Genomic DNA, 15539 nt, shown 5'->3' with positions numbered 1-15539 from the left:
TATATATATATATATATATATAACAGATTCTTTTTTATTGACACGGCCACGTTGTGTTGAAGAAACGTATGCGGCGATCCGTTGCCGACCATTACGGTACGTGACGTCACCATTTTGTTTCGGTAATACTTCAATCTGATCGGCCGAATGATTTCGTCTGTGTTAAAATCTGCTTTTTTCACTCTTCATAAAGCACAGAATTTAGTTTCTTGAACTCATTTGAGTCAACGTTTATTGCAGCTCCGCAACTCGGACCATAACAAACGTAACAACATAGACTTCCTGTGTGTGTCCGTCAACTATATCCGTCCCTCGGGAAACAAACCCAAATAACAATACAGTAGTTCCTATTGTTACTGTCGTGTCAACAGCGATGAGCTCTCTCGGATTTCTGACTTACGTTCTCACTTTCATTTTATCGTATCAATCCATGGAAGACACATTTATTCATCATGATGAAACGAGCAAGTTATACAGCACCCTTTAAAAGAAAAGCCACATCTGTTTTGTTTTCTCCAAGATTCTGGTAAGTTGGAGAAGTTGTCAAATCATATTGTTACTGTAAATATTGTCAGTTTATGGTAATGTTTTGAACTACCAATATGCTATGCTTGTGCTGTGTTTCACTATTCAGTAAAATGACATTTCTGTATCTGTACACGAGCTCTGTTTTCTTGTATTCTTCTATTTATTGGCGCTAAAATTATGGTGCGTGTTATAAACGGGTACAATAATTTCCCCTAGATTTTACAAGTAAATTTGGGGAGCGCATTATACACGGGTGCGCCTTATATTCGGGAAATTACGGTAATTTTGCCATGTCGTACTGAATGAATGCATTTTCATTATTTCATATTCCATTTAGCACAAGATTTATTTGTCATGACCATACCATTTATTTAGCAATGGGGGAAAATACTTTGATAAAAAGAATATCCCGTAAAAATGTTGGAGTAGAGAGACCTAAACAATGACATTTTACGGCATTTTTCCCGTTCCAAATAATTCCCCCTCAATGTGCTGAATTCTAAATCAGATGAAACCATGACCCTGCCGCGTCACCCTCCCGTTGGGGACGCTACAGCCCTATGATGTTAGGCGTAGCTAAACGGCCGATCAAAAGACTAATTTCTCGTCATCTGCGCTTTGCCAAACTGTTGTATCTAGTCGAATTGTCTCAAAATATGATTCTAATTCACATAATAATGCTGTTTAAGACTTTTTTATCCTGTCGTATGCACTTTAATGTATACACAGTGGCTGGACTCACATTTGTCGTTTGATGTACTCTTTAAGAAGCTTCTCGTTCACAGGGTACATCTGCACTTCGTTTCCGTCATCGTAGTAGTAAACCATTCCGCTTCCGAACTCCATGCCGCCACCATCCGTACCGTCGCGGTAACCCTGTGAGTACTCAAAGCGGCCTGGAAAAAAGCAGCAATGCCGGATAATTAGAAACTGAGCCATTTGTTAAATTCCAACCCACAGCACACTGCGCGGATTCCGCGTCCTGTTATCAAAGTGTAAAAATCGCAAAAGGAAAAAGAGGACAACAAACTAAAAAAGGTGTCACTGTTTTTAAAAAAAAAAATTGAAGGCGCTAGCTGTCCAATTAATTTCGACTGATCCGGGTCACCCAGAATTAACAGGAAGTAAATGGAAAATCAACAGGAAATGATTTGAAATGCCCCAAATTAACTCATTGGTTTTCATTGAGGGCCATAGACGTCCAATCTGTTTAAAGTGGCAGTAATGACAGCATTTGCTGAAATCCTCTCAGTTCAAATGGATTGGATGTCAACTAGTGATAAACACATTCTCACCAGAAGGATGAAAAGAGCTCGTTTTTCCTATTTTTTGTATTGCAGTACATTGTAGAATGATTTCCTGACCCATGTATGGATAATTTTTCTATCACCATATTGTCTGATAATCATTATCGTGACACCTGTATCACAAATCGGATCGTATTGGGAGGTACCCAGTTTCCCACTGCCATGTCCGTAATTTGCTACGGGCAACTTACCTCTGCCACGCCCTCTCCCACGTCCGCGACCTTTGCCCCGACCACGAAGGCCCCCACGGCCAGCGGCGTCGATCCTCGAGCCGGCTGCGTCATCTCCAAAGTCCCTCCGCCAACCTGGCGAGCAGACAGACGTTCAAGCGCTATACCTTCATGTTCCCGACGCATCCGTGACATGCTTGTTGATCAGAAAGACGCTAAAGGAAGGCAAACTGAAGTTCACTTGCCATGTCTTGGCGGACTGCCCTAAAAATTTTCAACACCTTTTGTCCAGTTTTTTTTTTTTTTCAGTTTGGGGGCATTCCCACGTGTTAATAAAACACACTTTAGGGCAATTAGAAGCTGTGGTATTGCGATTTTGTTAAAAATATATACAGTGGGCCCTTATCATGCGAGCACAATCTGTTCCATGACCAAGCTCCTAACGTCAATGTGTTCATATCATGAATTCATTTTCTCCATAAGAAATAACTGAATTCCAGTTAATGCTTCCCTCGACACCCCATGTTATCCCTAAATAATAATTCAAGGCATCATTTTTAAGGCTTAATAAGCTCAAGGAAAAATTAAACGTATGAAAACATTTATATACAAGCACTTAAGCGTGAGGAAGCCAACTTACTCCTGGCGGTGTTGTTGCCATGCAGCGCGTTAGGGGTCGATGTCCGATCGGGCGAGTCACCGCCTGGCTCGGCGCGGGAGGGCGCAGGGGCCCCACCGGGCGTCACGCCGGCATCGCCGTCATCCCGGGCGGCGTCTTCCAGCGGCAAGGACACCCACTTACGTTTGTTACCTAGCGATGGTTGCACAGCGACACACGGCTGACACCTTTCGGCCATGTTGTGCCCGCGGCAGCACCACTGCTGCAGCCGCATTTTACAAAAGCTTGACATGTTTGGGATTCCTCGTGGCAGGAACGGCAATTAAGTGTTTTGTCTGCGTGTTGTGACGCACTTTTCAAGAATTCGGTTTTCTCGTTATGTAAATCTGACAAATGGCACAAAAGCTGGGTAGTATAATAATTAGGGCTGTCAAACGATTAAAATTTTTAATCGAGTTAATTGCAGCTTAAAAATTAATCGTAATTAATCGCAATTCAAACCATCTATAAAATATGCCATATTTTTCTGTAAATTATTGTTGGAATGGAAAGATAAGACACAAGATGGATATATACATTCAACATACGGTACACAAGGACTAAATAGACAAGATGGCATTAGGCATTAACATTATTAACATTCTGTTAAAGCGATCCATGGATAGAAAGACTTGTAGTTCTTAAAAGAAAAATGTTAGTACAAGTTATAGAAATTTTATATTAAAACCCCTCTTAATGTTTTCGTTTTAATAAAATTTGTAAAATTTCCAATCAAAAAATAAACTAGTAGCTCGCCATTGTTGATGTCAATAATTACTAACACAATGCTCATGGGTTCTGAAACCTATAAAATCAGTCGCACCCAAGCGCCAGCAGAGGGCGGCAAAACTCCATAAAACACAACAAGTGAGCGTTTCACTGTACTGTCATTTAAATCTGTCACATTATTAAAGCTTTAAATGCCATTGACCTTGACAAACGTCCAAACATATGGCTCTTTTCAACCTTCTGCTGTAAGTTTAAACGAGTGTCACTAGCAGTTGTCCAATCCATTTGCACTGGGAGGGTTGGTAGAGAATTTGACGGAGGTAGATTTTTGTCTATAATTCAATCAAAAAAAAAGTTTCTCCAATCATGTCTTTTCAAAAAACCTGGGAGAACTTGAAAAATGGAGTTGATAGCTTTAAGGCTTTTAAAATTGTTAAATTTGAACTATTACCGTAATTTCCCGAATATAACGCACACTTTTTTCCCCCCAAAATCAACTTGTAAACTCATGGTGCGCATTATAAACGGGTACATGGATGGAGACAGAAATATATATGTATTACATATATATATAAACCGATTTTTTTTCATTGACACGGCCACGTTGTGTTGAAGAAACGTATGTGGCGACCCGTTGCCGACCATTACGGTACGTGACGTCACCATTTTGTTTCGGTAATACAGTGGTACCTCTACATACGATCGCTTCGACACACGAACTTTTCGACATCCGACGTAAAATTTGACTCGCCATTTGTTTCTACATCCGACGACATGCTCGAAATACGACGACAATGGCAGCACCGCAGACGAATGCACGGCGGATTTTCTTGTGTGACAAATCAACACTGGTTTCAGAAAAGGTTGGTACAGGTGGTGAAACAAGGAAAAAGTTGACGCTTACCTTCTAAATGAAGATGCAAATGACAGAAAAATATGAGCGTAGGGTGGGCATCCGTGAAATGGCTCAACAATACATCTCCACGGTCCTCCTCCGACCATCGTTCGCCAGTCTTTATAAGTTAAGCTGACAATTCTTATTTTGGTAACATCTCCAGAGAAATCGCCAACTTCGCCACGTTTTTATCATTTATTTCTCAACTTATTCAAAACAAAAACACCTTCTGTCTGCCGCAATTGACGGTAGGCCTGAACGATATATCGTTTAAACATCGCCATCGCGATGTGCGCATGCGCAATAGTCCCATCGCAAGGACGTGCGATAGTTTTTTCATTTCACTTTTTTTAATCCACTAACGTTTGTTTTGAGGAAGGAGAAGGAAGGACAGCCTCTCATTCCCTCCAACTCGCAGTCATCGGCTCCTCCCCCTCCCCTGCTACAGCGGAGTGGAGGGAGGAGGGGCCGAACAGCAGAGCGGAGGGAGGAGGGGCCGTTTTCAAAGTGAAAGCAAGCAACACGTTGAATAGGGAAGACTGTCTCCAAAAGGAGTTTTGGAAGTATTTTGGCTATCGACAAGATTATAAGGAACAAAAAACAGCCCTGTTGACAGTGCCTCGCCGTGGTTGCCTCAACAAGAAGTAATCCGTCGAACATATGGGACCATTTAAAACGCAGGTATCTATGCATTTCTGCTACGAGCCTCCCATCAGAGGCTTTTTAGTCCAGGTGGGAACATTGCTACGTGCCAACGTTCTTGTCTCAAGCCTGCAATGGTGGATAAACTAGTAGTCTTGGCCAAAAACCTATGAGACCCAGTTGAGAATTGCTGAGCAAGGAAGGTGGACGATATGCAGACAAATACATAACACAGCTGCAGGAATGTCTTTTCTTTTTACTCGTGACAGCTATCAGGAAGGAAGGAAATTTGGGAGTTAAAATGGTTCTGTTATTCATCACAGTTATTTGCAGTTATTCAGTTCAATTATTTACAAGCTGAATTGAGTTTGTTTCTTTTATATTTAAATTAATTGTAAATCGTATTTTTCAAATAACTATAGTACAGCTGCACATAAAGTTTTGATACTTAATATTTTTGTTTAAATATTTTTAAAACTTTGTTGCAGTTTTACAGTTTTATATTATATTTTGTGCAAACAACTCAGGGGATTAATGCACTTGCACTTTTATTTGACCGATTTAATATTTAAGTTCTAATATGTTGACAACTTTATTGTTGTTTTACTAAGGTTTTTATTTATTGTTATAGTTTGTGAACAACTCTTATTTGTCATATTTAATATTTTTGTTCAAATATGTTTACAACTTTTGTTATTTTACAGAAGTTTTTATTTATTGTTATATTTTGTCAAAAACTTGGGGGACGAATGCACCTGCTCTTTTATTTGTCATGTAATATAGTTGCTGCTGTTGAAGTGTCAAATATTGTGTTCAATAAATTATCTATTTTGAGCAGACATGGCTTCCTGGATCCCTTCATACAGCAATCTTAATCATTCACTAATGAAACGGTATTATATGAATACACTGTGGTCACGGTGTGTCATGCAAAGTATTTCCAAACAGCTATTCAAGTCATCTAGTGAACATTTCTTTAAAAAAATATATATATATATATATATATTTATTTTTTTTATTTTTTTTTTTAATTTATTACTATCGCAATATAATATCGCAATATATTGCACACCCCAAAAAAATCGCAACAATAGTTTTTTCCAATATCGTTCAGGCCTAATTGACGGTGTTCTCAAGAAAACATTCAAAGTGAAAGTGAAACTCAAGCTCACCGGTCTGTCTCTGGCACGTCAGCCCCGCGGTGCGTTCAGGGTCAGCAAAAAACGTCCGCCACATTAGAACCCGATTCGTCACATTAATACAGGAATTATTATTATTATTATTATTACGATTTTGATTTATAATTTATTTGTTTTTCTATGTGTAATTGCCATTTGTAATAGTACCAGCAGTATTTTTTAAGGATTTAGTGAAGGTTTTTGGGCTGTGGAACGAATTAATGGAATTATAATGTATTCCTATGGGAAAATTCTGCTCGACATACGACCATTTCGACTTACAAACAAGATCCTGGAACGGATTAACTTCGTATGTAGAGGTACCACTGTACTTCACTCGAATCGGCCGAATGATTTCGTCTGTGTTAAATTCTTTTTTCACTCTTCATAAAGCACAGAATTTAGTTTCTTGAACTCATTTGAGTCGACGTTTATTGCAGCTCCGCAATTCGGACCATAACAAATGTAAGGACACACACTTCCTGTGTCCGTCAACTATATCGGTCCCTCGGGAAACTCAAACCCAAATAACAATAGTGCCTTTTGTTACTGTCGTGTTGACAGCGATGAGCGCTCTCGGATTTCTGACTTACGTTCTCACTTTCATTTTACCGTATCAATCCATGGAAGAAAGATTTATTCATCATGAGGAAACGAGCAAGTTATACAGCAGCCTTTAAAAGAAAAGTCGCATCCGTTTTCTTTTCTCCTATTTTCTAGTAAGTTGGAGAAGTTGTCAAATCATATTATTACCGTAAACATTGTCAGTTTACGGTAATGTTTTGAACTACCAATGTGCTATGCTTGTGCTGTGTTTCACCAGTCAGTAAAATGACATCTCTGTATCTGTACACGAGCTCTGTTTTCTTGTATTCTTCTATTTATTGGTGCTAAAATTAGGGTGCGCGTTATAAACGGGTACAATAATTTTCGCTAGATTTTACAAGTAAATTTGTACACGGGTGCGCCTTATATTCGGGAAATTACGGTAAGTATTTAACTGAACTTGATGTTATTAATAAACAAATGAATTTATTCCAATAATTTCATATTCTATTAATTGAATGCAGGGTTACAACCAACAATCCAACAATTACTTTAACGATCAATTGACTGGTTGATTTTTTTTTTTCTGCTCTAAATTTCCGTTTGAGGAGGAAGCCCAAAATGCTGCTGGTTGTTTCCCCAATGTAGAATAAAGCCAACGTTTGCAAAGGTCTGATTTTGATTGAACACAAAGCTAATAAATAAGTTTTCATGAATGCCTTGAGGAAGGAGAGGATATTTATATTGAAATTCCGAGAATTTCCGAGGAGTCATTTAATTTTGGGGGGGAAAAGCAAGAGTCTAAGACCAGTTTGCGTCAAAAGCCTCAAGTCCAAATGGCGCAAGTCAACAAAAAGCAGAGAAAACATGCTCTATACACGTTTGAAACTACAACACTAACCTCATTCACATCCACATGCAGCACTAATCACGGTCCAGAAAAAAGTTTGTATTTTCTCACCTCCTCTTTTCTTGGGGCTGCCGCCCTTGGCATCCCGTCCCAACGCAGTATCGTCGCCATCAGGCAGCCGGGCGGGTGTCTGGCGGTTCTCTTTGCTCTCGCCTGCGCCGCCACCATCGTCGTGGCTGCTTTCAGACTTCCTGTCAGGTCGCTCCCGCTTCTTTTCCTTCTCCCGGCGGGAAGACGTCAGCTTCTTGCCAGCGTTGTTGCCACCGCCGATGTTGTTGTTGTTGCCGTTGTTGTTCACCACATTCTGTTGCTGCTGGACATGCGCAAATAGACGACGACACCGTCGTGTTTATTTGAAGGCAGCTGCCAGGTTTAATTGACAGCTAATCGATGATCAACTCAATCGATAACAATTTTGATCATTGATTAATCCCTTATACAGCCAAAGAGCGCGCGTGCCTTCTGGTGGCCAACTCTTAATTTAAACGTAGCAACACACCAGCAATTATTTATCAGCACCGATCCCCCCACAAAATGGACTTAAAACTGAATATTCTTTTTATTTTAAAAGATTTTATTTTTATTTTAAAAAAACCTAAATATTCTTCAGAATTGATTTGTTTATTCATAGTGAGGATTAACACAAGTAAACAGCCTTTATATTTTTAAAAATCTATTATATTGATTTTTAAAAACGCATACTTTATATATAAAAGTAAGAAACAGTGAAGATTGTCCATTTTTTGTTGAAAACTAGGGGGTAAAACATTTATGAATACATTTTGTAATTTTAACTAGAAGGGACAAAAACAGTATTTTCAAATTTTCTATGGCTGCAACAACTAATCTATTAAATTAACAAATTTGTTGCCAACAAATTTGATGATCAATTTTTGCTAGCAGCTATTAGCAATCACGTTTGCGTCCTTGTTTGTGTGTCATCATGTGAGGTGCGCGTCAGTGATCAGAGCGAGACAGTTCACTGCTACACTCAGGCTAGGTTGTTGAATCAATAATACAACCGTGTCGAGAGTTAGATTGTCTTTATGATGTAAAATCCAGTGTGCCTCTGTCAGAGGTGAGTAAATGAAGCCAATTGTATTCTTTGTTGATGAGACATTACTACATAGTACGGAGTGCTAAGCTAGTTAGCAATTATGCACATCAGTGTCTTTTGAGTCTGTTTGTATTGTTTTGGAGAAGCATATTAGAACTTGAGTTGTTGTTAGATTGTAAAGTTGTCATTTCTCTTTATAAAGATACCACACACATAAACCCATTTATCAGGGCTGTCAAACGATTAAAATTTTTAATCGAGTTAATTACAGCTTAAAAATTAATTAATCGTAATTAATCGCAATTCAAACCATCTATAAAATATGCCATATTTTTCTGTAAATATTGTGGGAATGGAAAGACAAGACTGATACACACATTCAACATACGGTACATAAGTACTGTATTTGTTTACAGTGGGGAGAACAAGTATTTGATACACTGCCAATGGGAAAACCCACTGTATTATAACAATAAATCAACAAGATTGCATTAACATTATTAACGTTCTGTTAAAGCGATCCATGGATAGAAAGACTTGTAGTTCGTAACAGATAAATGTTAGTACAAGGTATTGAAATTTTATATCAAAACCCCTCTTAATGTTTTCGTTTCAATAAAATTTGTAAAATTTTCAATCAAAAAATAAACTAGTAGCTCGCCATTGTTGATGTCAATAATTACACTACGCTCATGTGGTGCTGAAACCCATAAAATCAGTCACACCCAAACACCAGCAGAGGGCGAAAAAACACCAAAAAACACAAGTAACAAGTGAACATTACATTGTGCTGTCATTTTAATCTGTTTGAGCGGGGCATGTGCGTTAAATGCGTCAAATATTTTAACGTAATTTAAAAAATTAATTACCGCCCGTTAACGCGATAATTTTTACAGCCCTACCATTTATATAACAGAATCTCCTTTCAACACAAACTCCCAAATTGTAAATCGTCATACAAGCGAGTGTGCTTTGAAATTGGATTTGGATTATATTTATGAACAACTTTGATAAAGAAAACTGATTCATTACAGTCTGCCTCGTTATTCGATTTTGTTGTTTAGTTAAAGAAAATAATACAATAAAATAAAAGGTTTTTAAAAAAAGTTCTATGTAAGGTTAAGTCAGAAAGCTGGACTAAAATATTTTTGAAGGAACATCCATTTTGTCTTCATTGTTACTTACAACATGCCTAAAACAATTTCAAGTTAAATTGTGAAGGTACCGTATTTTTTCGTATTATAAATCTTAATTTTTTCCCCTTAGTTTGGCTGGGGGTGCGACTTATGTGTGAAATTATTAACACATTATATAACTTCACATGTTATTTTGGAGTGACACTGATGGTTTGGTAAACTTGTTCGCATGTTCTTTATACTATAGTTATCTGAATAACTCTTAATAGCTATGTTTCCTTAACATACCGGCCACGTTCGCATTTCTTTGTTCATGCATCATATAACATTATCATACTGTACACTTATTCAGCATGTTGTTCTGTATTGTATTTTTATTTTAAATTGCCTTTCAAGATGAACTATCTGTTCTATGTGATCGACATGCGACATGTTTTTTTTTTCATTGCGTGTTTTTGGGCTGGTGCAGCTTACACTCAAGTGCGACTTATAGTCCGAAAAATACGGTAATTGAAAAAAGTGACATTTATCAAATTAATCGTTTAATCATCCGATTAATCTATTATATATATGTATATTAAAAAAATATTTAGTTGCAGCCCTAAAATCTTCATTTATTTATGATGTTGTTTTTCATTCTTTCGCTCGATCGTCGCCAACCCTCCCAGTCCACACGTACTGGACATATATCGCTGCCAAAGACAGCCAGAGCGTTTCAGTAGTGGATGTGGTACTGCAGACGATGCTGTGATCTTACCTCCTTGGCTAGTTCACCGGGAGTTGGCCAGTTGGTGATGTCCCCAAAGTCTCCGGACTGGGGGAAAAAAATAGCAAAATGAGGTCAACAGTTGTTGAGTTGGCCTGATGTTGACTTTGGACTTTCAAAGTTTGGTCTGAACCAACACACCCACGCACAACTTAAATATATTGCTTAATTGTGATGCATTAAATACATGGCTTAATGAGATGAGAAATCAAATAATTCCATTTGATGATCATGAAAATGTGAGGAAAAAACTGAATTTCATCTTTTACATTAGATCATTTGAGGCCATTTTTGCTTGTATTGTCACAATATTTAAACTGTTTCCTTTAACAAATCTACTTTATATTGAAACTATCATGTATTTATGTTGGTTTCGAGATTGATTACACTTTTCCCAACGAGCAAACAACCTGAAATCATTCAATAAAATTAAAATGCAGGACTTGTCATTTAATTTTTTTTTTTTTTTTTTTTTTTTTTTTTTTTTAAACAGACGATTTTTAACAAGAAAAATAGAACAGTCAATGTCTTTAAAATCTTTTGCATTTTAAATGGGAAAAAAATCCTTTTATTTAAAAAAACAAAAAATCTTTTCTAAGATACGGCTGGGCGATTCAGCCTAAAAACAATCATTCGATTTTTTTTAACCAAAAATTGGATTTACGACCGCGCCTGTACTTACCGTATTTAAGGATACAATAACAACAAAAGTCAAAGCTCGTTTCAAAATAAATTATTAGATTTTGAACAAAACTTAAAATGTGAAAATTCTGTCTGAAATTTAACCCCACCTCCCAATTTGTGCTGTCAACCCCCAAATACAAAGCAATAACCACACAAAGAACTCTTTTTCATTGACTAATTTCATGGACTAAACTATTGAATACCTGGTTGCTAGATTTCCTTTTGGGCAAAAAAAAAAAAAAAATACTAAAATGATTGTTTTAATCATTTGCAATAAAGGGAAAAACTCAAAAGAATTTATAAAATTGATTTAGCGCTCAGGCCAAGATTGAAAAAGCAAAACTATATCGAGATGATTGTCGAGTACGAGCAACATAAAGATTCATTTACTTCAGAACTGAATAACAGTTGCTTTTTAAAAATTTAACAGACAGAAATGATGAAATTTCTACATTTTTCCATTTAGCTTTTAGAAAATATGATTATTAAATGTTGAATCCAGTATAAATTTATATAGATGTACTATTTTGCGTTGAACCAAGAAACAACATGGGGTGTATTTGCTTGACACCATGTAGTGCCTTGTCACTGTGTACATGTGAGAGGCTGTGAAAATGTCAAACAAGTTGCATTGTGGGAAAACGTCTGGTTGTGGGAAGGTCAAAAGCTGCCTGTTCTGGTGACTCGTAAAAATGGGTCAACAAAGCCAACAGGCAGCCGCCAAGAATGCACGTGTTATTACAGAAATCAAGCATTTTGTAGGGTGGCGCTAGTGAGTGGTGGCAGGTGGCACTTTTCCCAACCGTCGTACCTATTAAAGTATTTTCCAAGACCGGAATGTGGAAAATCATGAAAGGGGTAAATGTAAAAATGAGATTATGTTCACAAAGAGTTTTTTTTTTTTTTTTTAATAGCTCCTTGGGGCCCTGTGTTAGTCCCAGTGGCAAGTCAATATATGCAATACTGTAATTTCGCTATCGTGCCAGGTCCCTAGCGAGTAGTGGTAGTGTTAAGGCTGGGCGATATAGCCTCAAAATAAAATCCATGATATTTTTTACCCAAAATTTTATTTCCTGTTTTTCCCCCTCTCAAATTTTCAAGGAGACAATAAAAACAAAACAAAGCAAAGCAAAAGCTCAAAACTTGTATAACTCTAATGGGACTCAGTGAACTCATTGGCTGCCATTGACGGTGCTAGACTTCCAATTTATTTTGACAGCGAGGGTTAAATGAATGAATTTCCCCCTTCTCGGTCAAAATGGATTGGATGTCTACTGTCTAGCATTGTCAATGGCACTGAAAAATGAGCATTCACAGCCATTCCTCCCAGTTTAAATTTTGACATCTATCCTTTTCAATGTCTGGCAATGAGTCAAATATTATGAAAGGGGGTAGGGGGTCAACTTTAGAGTATTATGGGGGGGGGGGCATAACTAAAGTATTTTGGTTTTCACTATAAATTTGTTATCTATTAGTTTATACTAGGGCTGTCAAACGATTAAAATTTTTAATCGAGTTAATTACAGCTTAAAAATTCATCGTAATTAATCGCAATTCAAACCATCTATGAAATATGCCATATTTTTCTGTAAATTATTGTTGGAATGGAAAGATAAGACAAGATGGATATATACATTCAACATACGATACATAAGGACTGTATTTGTTTATTATAACAAGATGGCATTAACATTCTGTTAAAGCGATCCAAGGATAGAAAGACTTGTAGTTCTTAAAAGATAAATGTTAGTACAAGTTATAGAATTATTTTTATATTAAAACCCCTCTGAATGTTTTCCATTTCGTTTTAATAAAATTTGCAAAATTTTCAATCAAAAAATAAACTAGTAGCCCGCCATTGTTGATGTCAATAATTACTTACACAATGTTCATGGGTGCTGAAGCCTATAAAACCAGTCGCACCCAAGCGCCAGCAGAGGGCGGCAAAACTCCATGAAACACAATTAACAAGTTGGCATTTCACTGTACTGTCATTTAAATCTGTCTGAGCGGGGCATGTGCATTAATTGTGTCAAATATTTTAAAGTGATTAATTTTAAAAATTAATTACCGCCCGTTAACGCGATAATTTTGACAGCCCTAATTTATACATTAAACAAAAATATATATTAGAAATGATCAATAAATATGCGTCTACATATTAGGGATGTCCCAATCCAATCACGTGATCGGAAATTGGGCCGACCGTGCCATTTGTCAAAGGATCGGCATTGGATGTAAAGGATCGGATTTTTAATTATGAAATATATTTTTGGTTTTCTGCTCCAAGCTCTTACAGCACCACACCCTCCCTCCTGTTTAGTGCAACCAAACTGTCCAGCGCAGCTTGCGTTTGGTACTTAAAAATAACGATGATCGACAGGTTTGTAGCTTTGATTTGTCAGATGCTTGATCAAACGCACAGACATGTGAATCATTGTTAAACTTGCAGCCAAGTCATAAAGGTGCTGTGGCAACTCATCTGTACGTGAGAGGCTGTTCTCAGCAGCATGAGCGTCAGCGTGAGTGGAATTGAGTGGACTCAATGAAGCATTTAATAAAAACAACCATTTTTCTTCGTTATTCTTGTTTAAAAATAATTTCCATTCTAAGGCAGGACGGTATGACAGTAACATGTTTGGAACTTTTCAAATTAAATTTTTTTCTGTATCGGATCCTGACTCAGTATTGGCAGATTCTCAAAATCAGGTTACTAGGATGCAAAAATATGCGCTCAGGACATCCTTACTTCTATAAATATATATATATATTTATAAAATCATAATTTTGAGATGGCATGCACATTTGTGGAGATCTTTTTTAGATCATGTAGGCCACACTTCTACAGCAAATGTTAATATTCTGACCTACATGATACAAAATGTGACAAGCCAGTTCTTTTAAGATTTTTATGACTTAATTCATTAAATTGATTTATAACGCAGGTCTAGGTAGTTTACACGTTTTGTTTTTATGTTTATGTGTGATGTTTTTAAATCATCTAAATAAACGCAGCAGTCGAACTATTATACACTAGGGCTACAACAAACAATTTTTGTGATAGTTGATTAATCATCACTTATTTTTGCGATGAGTCGACTAATCTACTCAAATATAAATCATGTATAACGACTCACTTTGGGCTTTAAATTTAAGCAAGATCTCTGCATTGGAACCAAAAACAATGCGTTGAGACTGAAAGTGAATACGATGCAACCATGGAACTGTATGAATGGTTTCCAGCGCAAAAGCAGATATTTGCAAATGTCTCATTTGGATTCATTACAGATATTTCCGTTTGCTTTCATTGAGGACTACACAAAATCACAGAATAGCAACTGATTTGGGTTCCGTTTTCATTTTTTATAATATACATATTATGGTGGTAAATGGTGTTATACTTGTATTGCGCTTGTCCACCTTTCAAGGCCTTCAAAGCACTTTACACTACATCACCATTACCTACTGGTGACGCAGCACCAGGAGCAACGGGGGGTTCAGTACCTTGCTCAAGGATACTTAGACAAGTTCATCAGGGCGGAGAATCGAACCCACAACCTCTGGGTTGGCGACAACTACTCTTCCACTGAGCCACACCACCCCTTCATTTTTTCATTCAAAACGTTTTCATTAAAAATGAATGGAAAAAAAACACGTACACAAAGAAAAACAAATTGCCCCTTCTCAAACTAAAAAGAGAAAGAAAATGTATTATTTAAAGGCTCAAAACAGACAATTTGGACCATTTTGAGGTTAACAATATCTATAAAAGGATCATTGACAATCAAATTAGTTCCCAAATCATTTGATCCTCAATCAGTTTTTGAGTTCAATTCACTGGAACAACCCTTTTGTAAACCTTACTATTTACAGTATTTTTATTGGAACTCTGAACTGTTTTTCAAAACTGGTCTCGTTATTTTTCCCAACTTCAACCTAGTCAAACATGGCTCATTTGCTATTCTTGATGGATCCCAATGTGAAAATTAAACAAATAGTAGAAAGTTTGGTCCTCATTACCTTGCTGGATTTTCTGGTCCTGGGTTTACTGGCACGGACGACCTTCAGAGCGTTTTGCTGATCTGTGGAAAGATGATCGATAAGTTACGCGTGCTGTGGGTTCCAAAGAGCATCTTTGCTCAATTTGCCAGGACAAACAACAACAACAAAAAAAAGTCTCTTGCCCTGCGTGTGCACCATGTTGAAGCTCCAAACATCCTCTTGTATGCATGTTAGCAAAGTGTATGTGTGCACAAGAGAGGCCTGGGAGTGGCCCTCCAGCACCATCAGGCCAGATAAGAGGCCAAAGGGCCGAGCAGAGTAAAACGATGCC

General features: G+C 37.3%; 1 protein-coding gene across 6 annotated transcripts in view; it reads right to left on the bottom strand.

The window, feature by feature from the left end:
* Positions 1 to 15539, bottom strand: part of larp1b (La ribonucleoprotein 1B) — a 43516-nt gene that overhangs the window by 23001 nt on the left and 4976 nt on the right. For 3 of the 6 annotated variants that reach the window (XM_057859189.1, XM_057859188.1, XM_057859187.1), the window contains exons 2-7: positions 15227 to 15288; positions 10514 to 10570; positions 7615 to 7876; positions 2646 to 2816; positions 2027 to 2140; positions 1271 to 1424 (exon numbers count right to left, since the gene is read on the bottom strand). In XM_057859189.1, coding sequence (XP_057715172.1) covers positions 1271 to 1424; positions 2027 to 2140; positions 2646 to 2816; positions 7615 to 7876; positions 10514 to 10570; positions 15227 to 15288 — 820 coding nt within the window. The remainder of the gene's footprint in view (positions 1 to 1270; positions 1425 to 2026; positions 2141 to 2645; positions 2817 to 7614; positions 7877 to 10513; positions 10571 to 15226; positions 15289 to 15539) is intronic. The other 3 variants (XM_057859192.1, XM_057859191.1, XM_057859190.1) reach the window with 2 other exon arrangements.

Source organism: Corythoichthys intestinalis, chromosome 15, assembly GCF_030265065.1.
Source record: "Corythoichthys intestinalis isolate RoL2023-P3 chromosome 15, ASM3026506v1, whole genome shotgun sequence".
Taxonomy (NCBI): domain Eukaryota; kingdom Metazoa; phylum Chordata; class Actinopteri; order Syngnathiformes; family Syngnathidae; genus Corythoichthys; species Corythoichthys intestinalis.
This window is presented reverse-complemented; position numbering and strand designations above follow the sequence as displayed.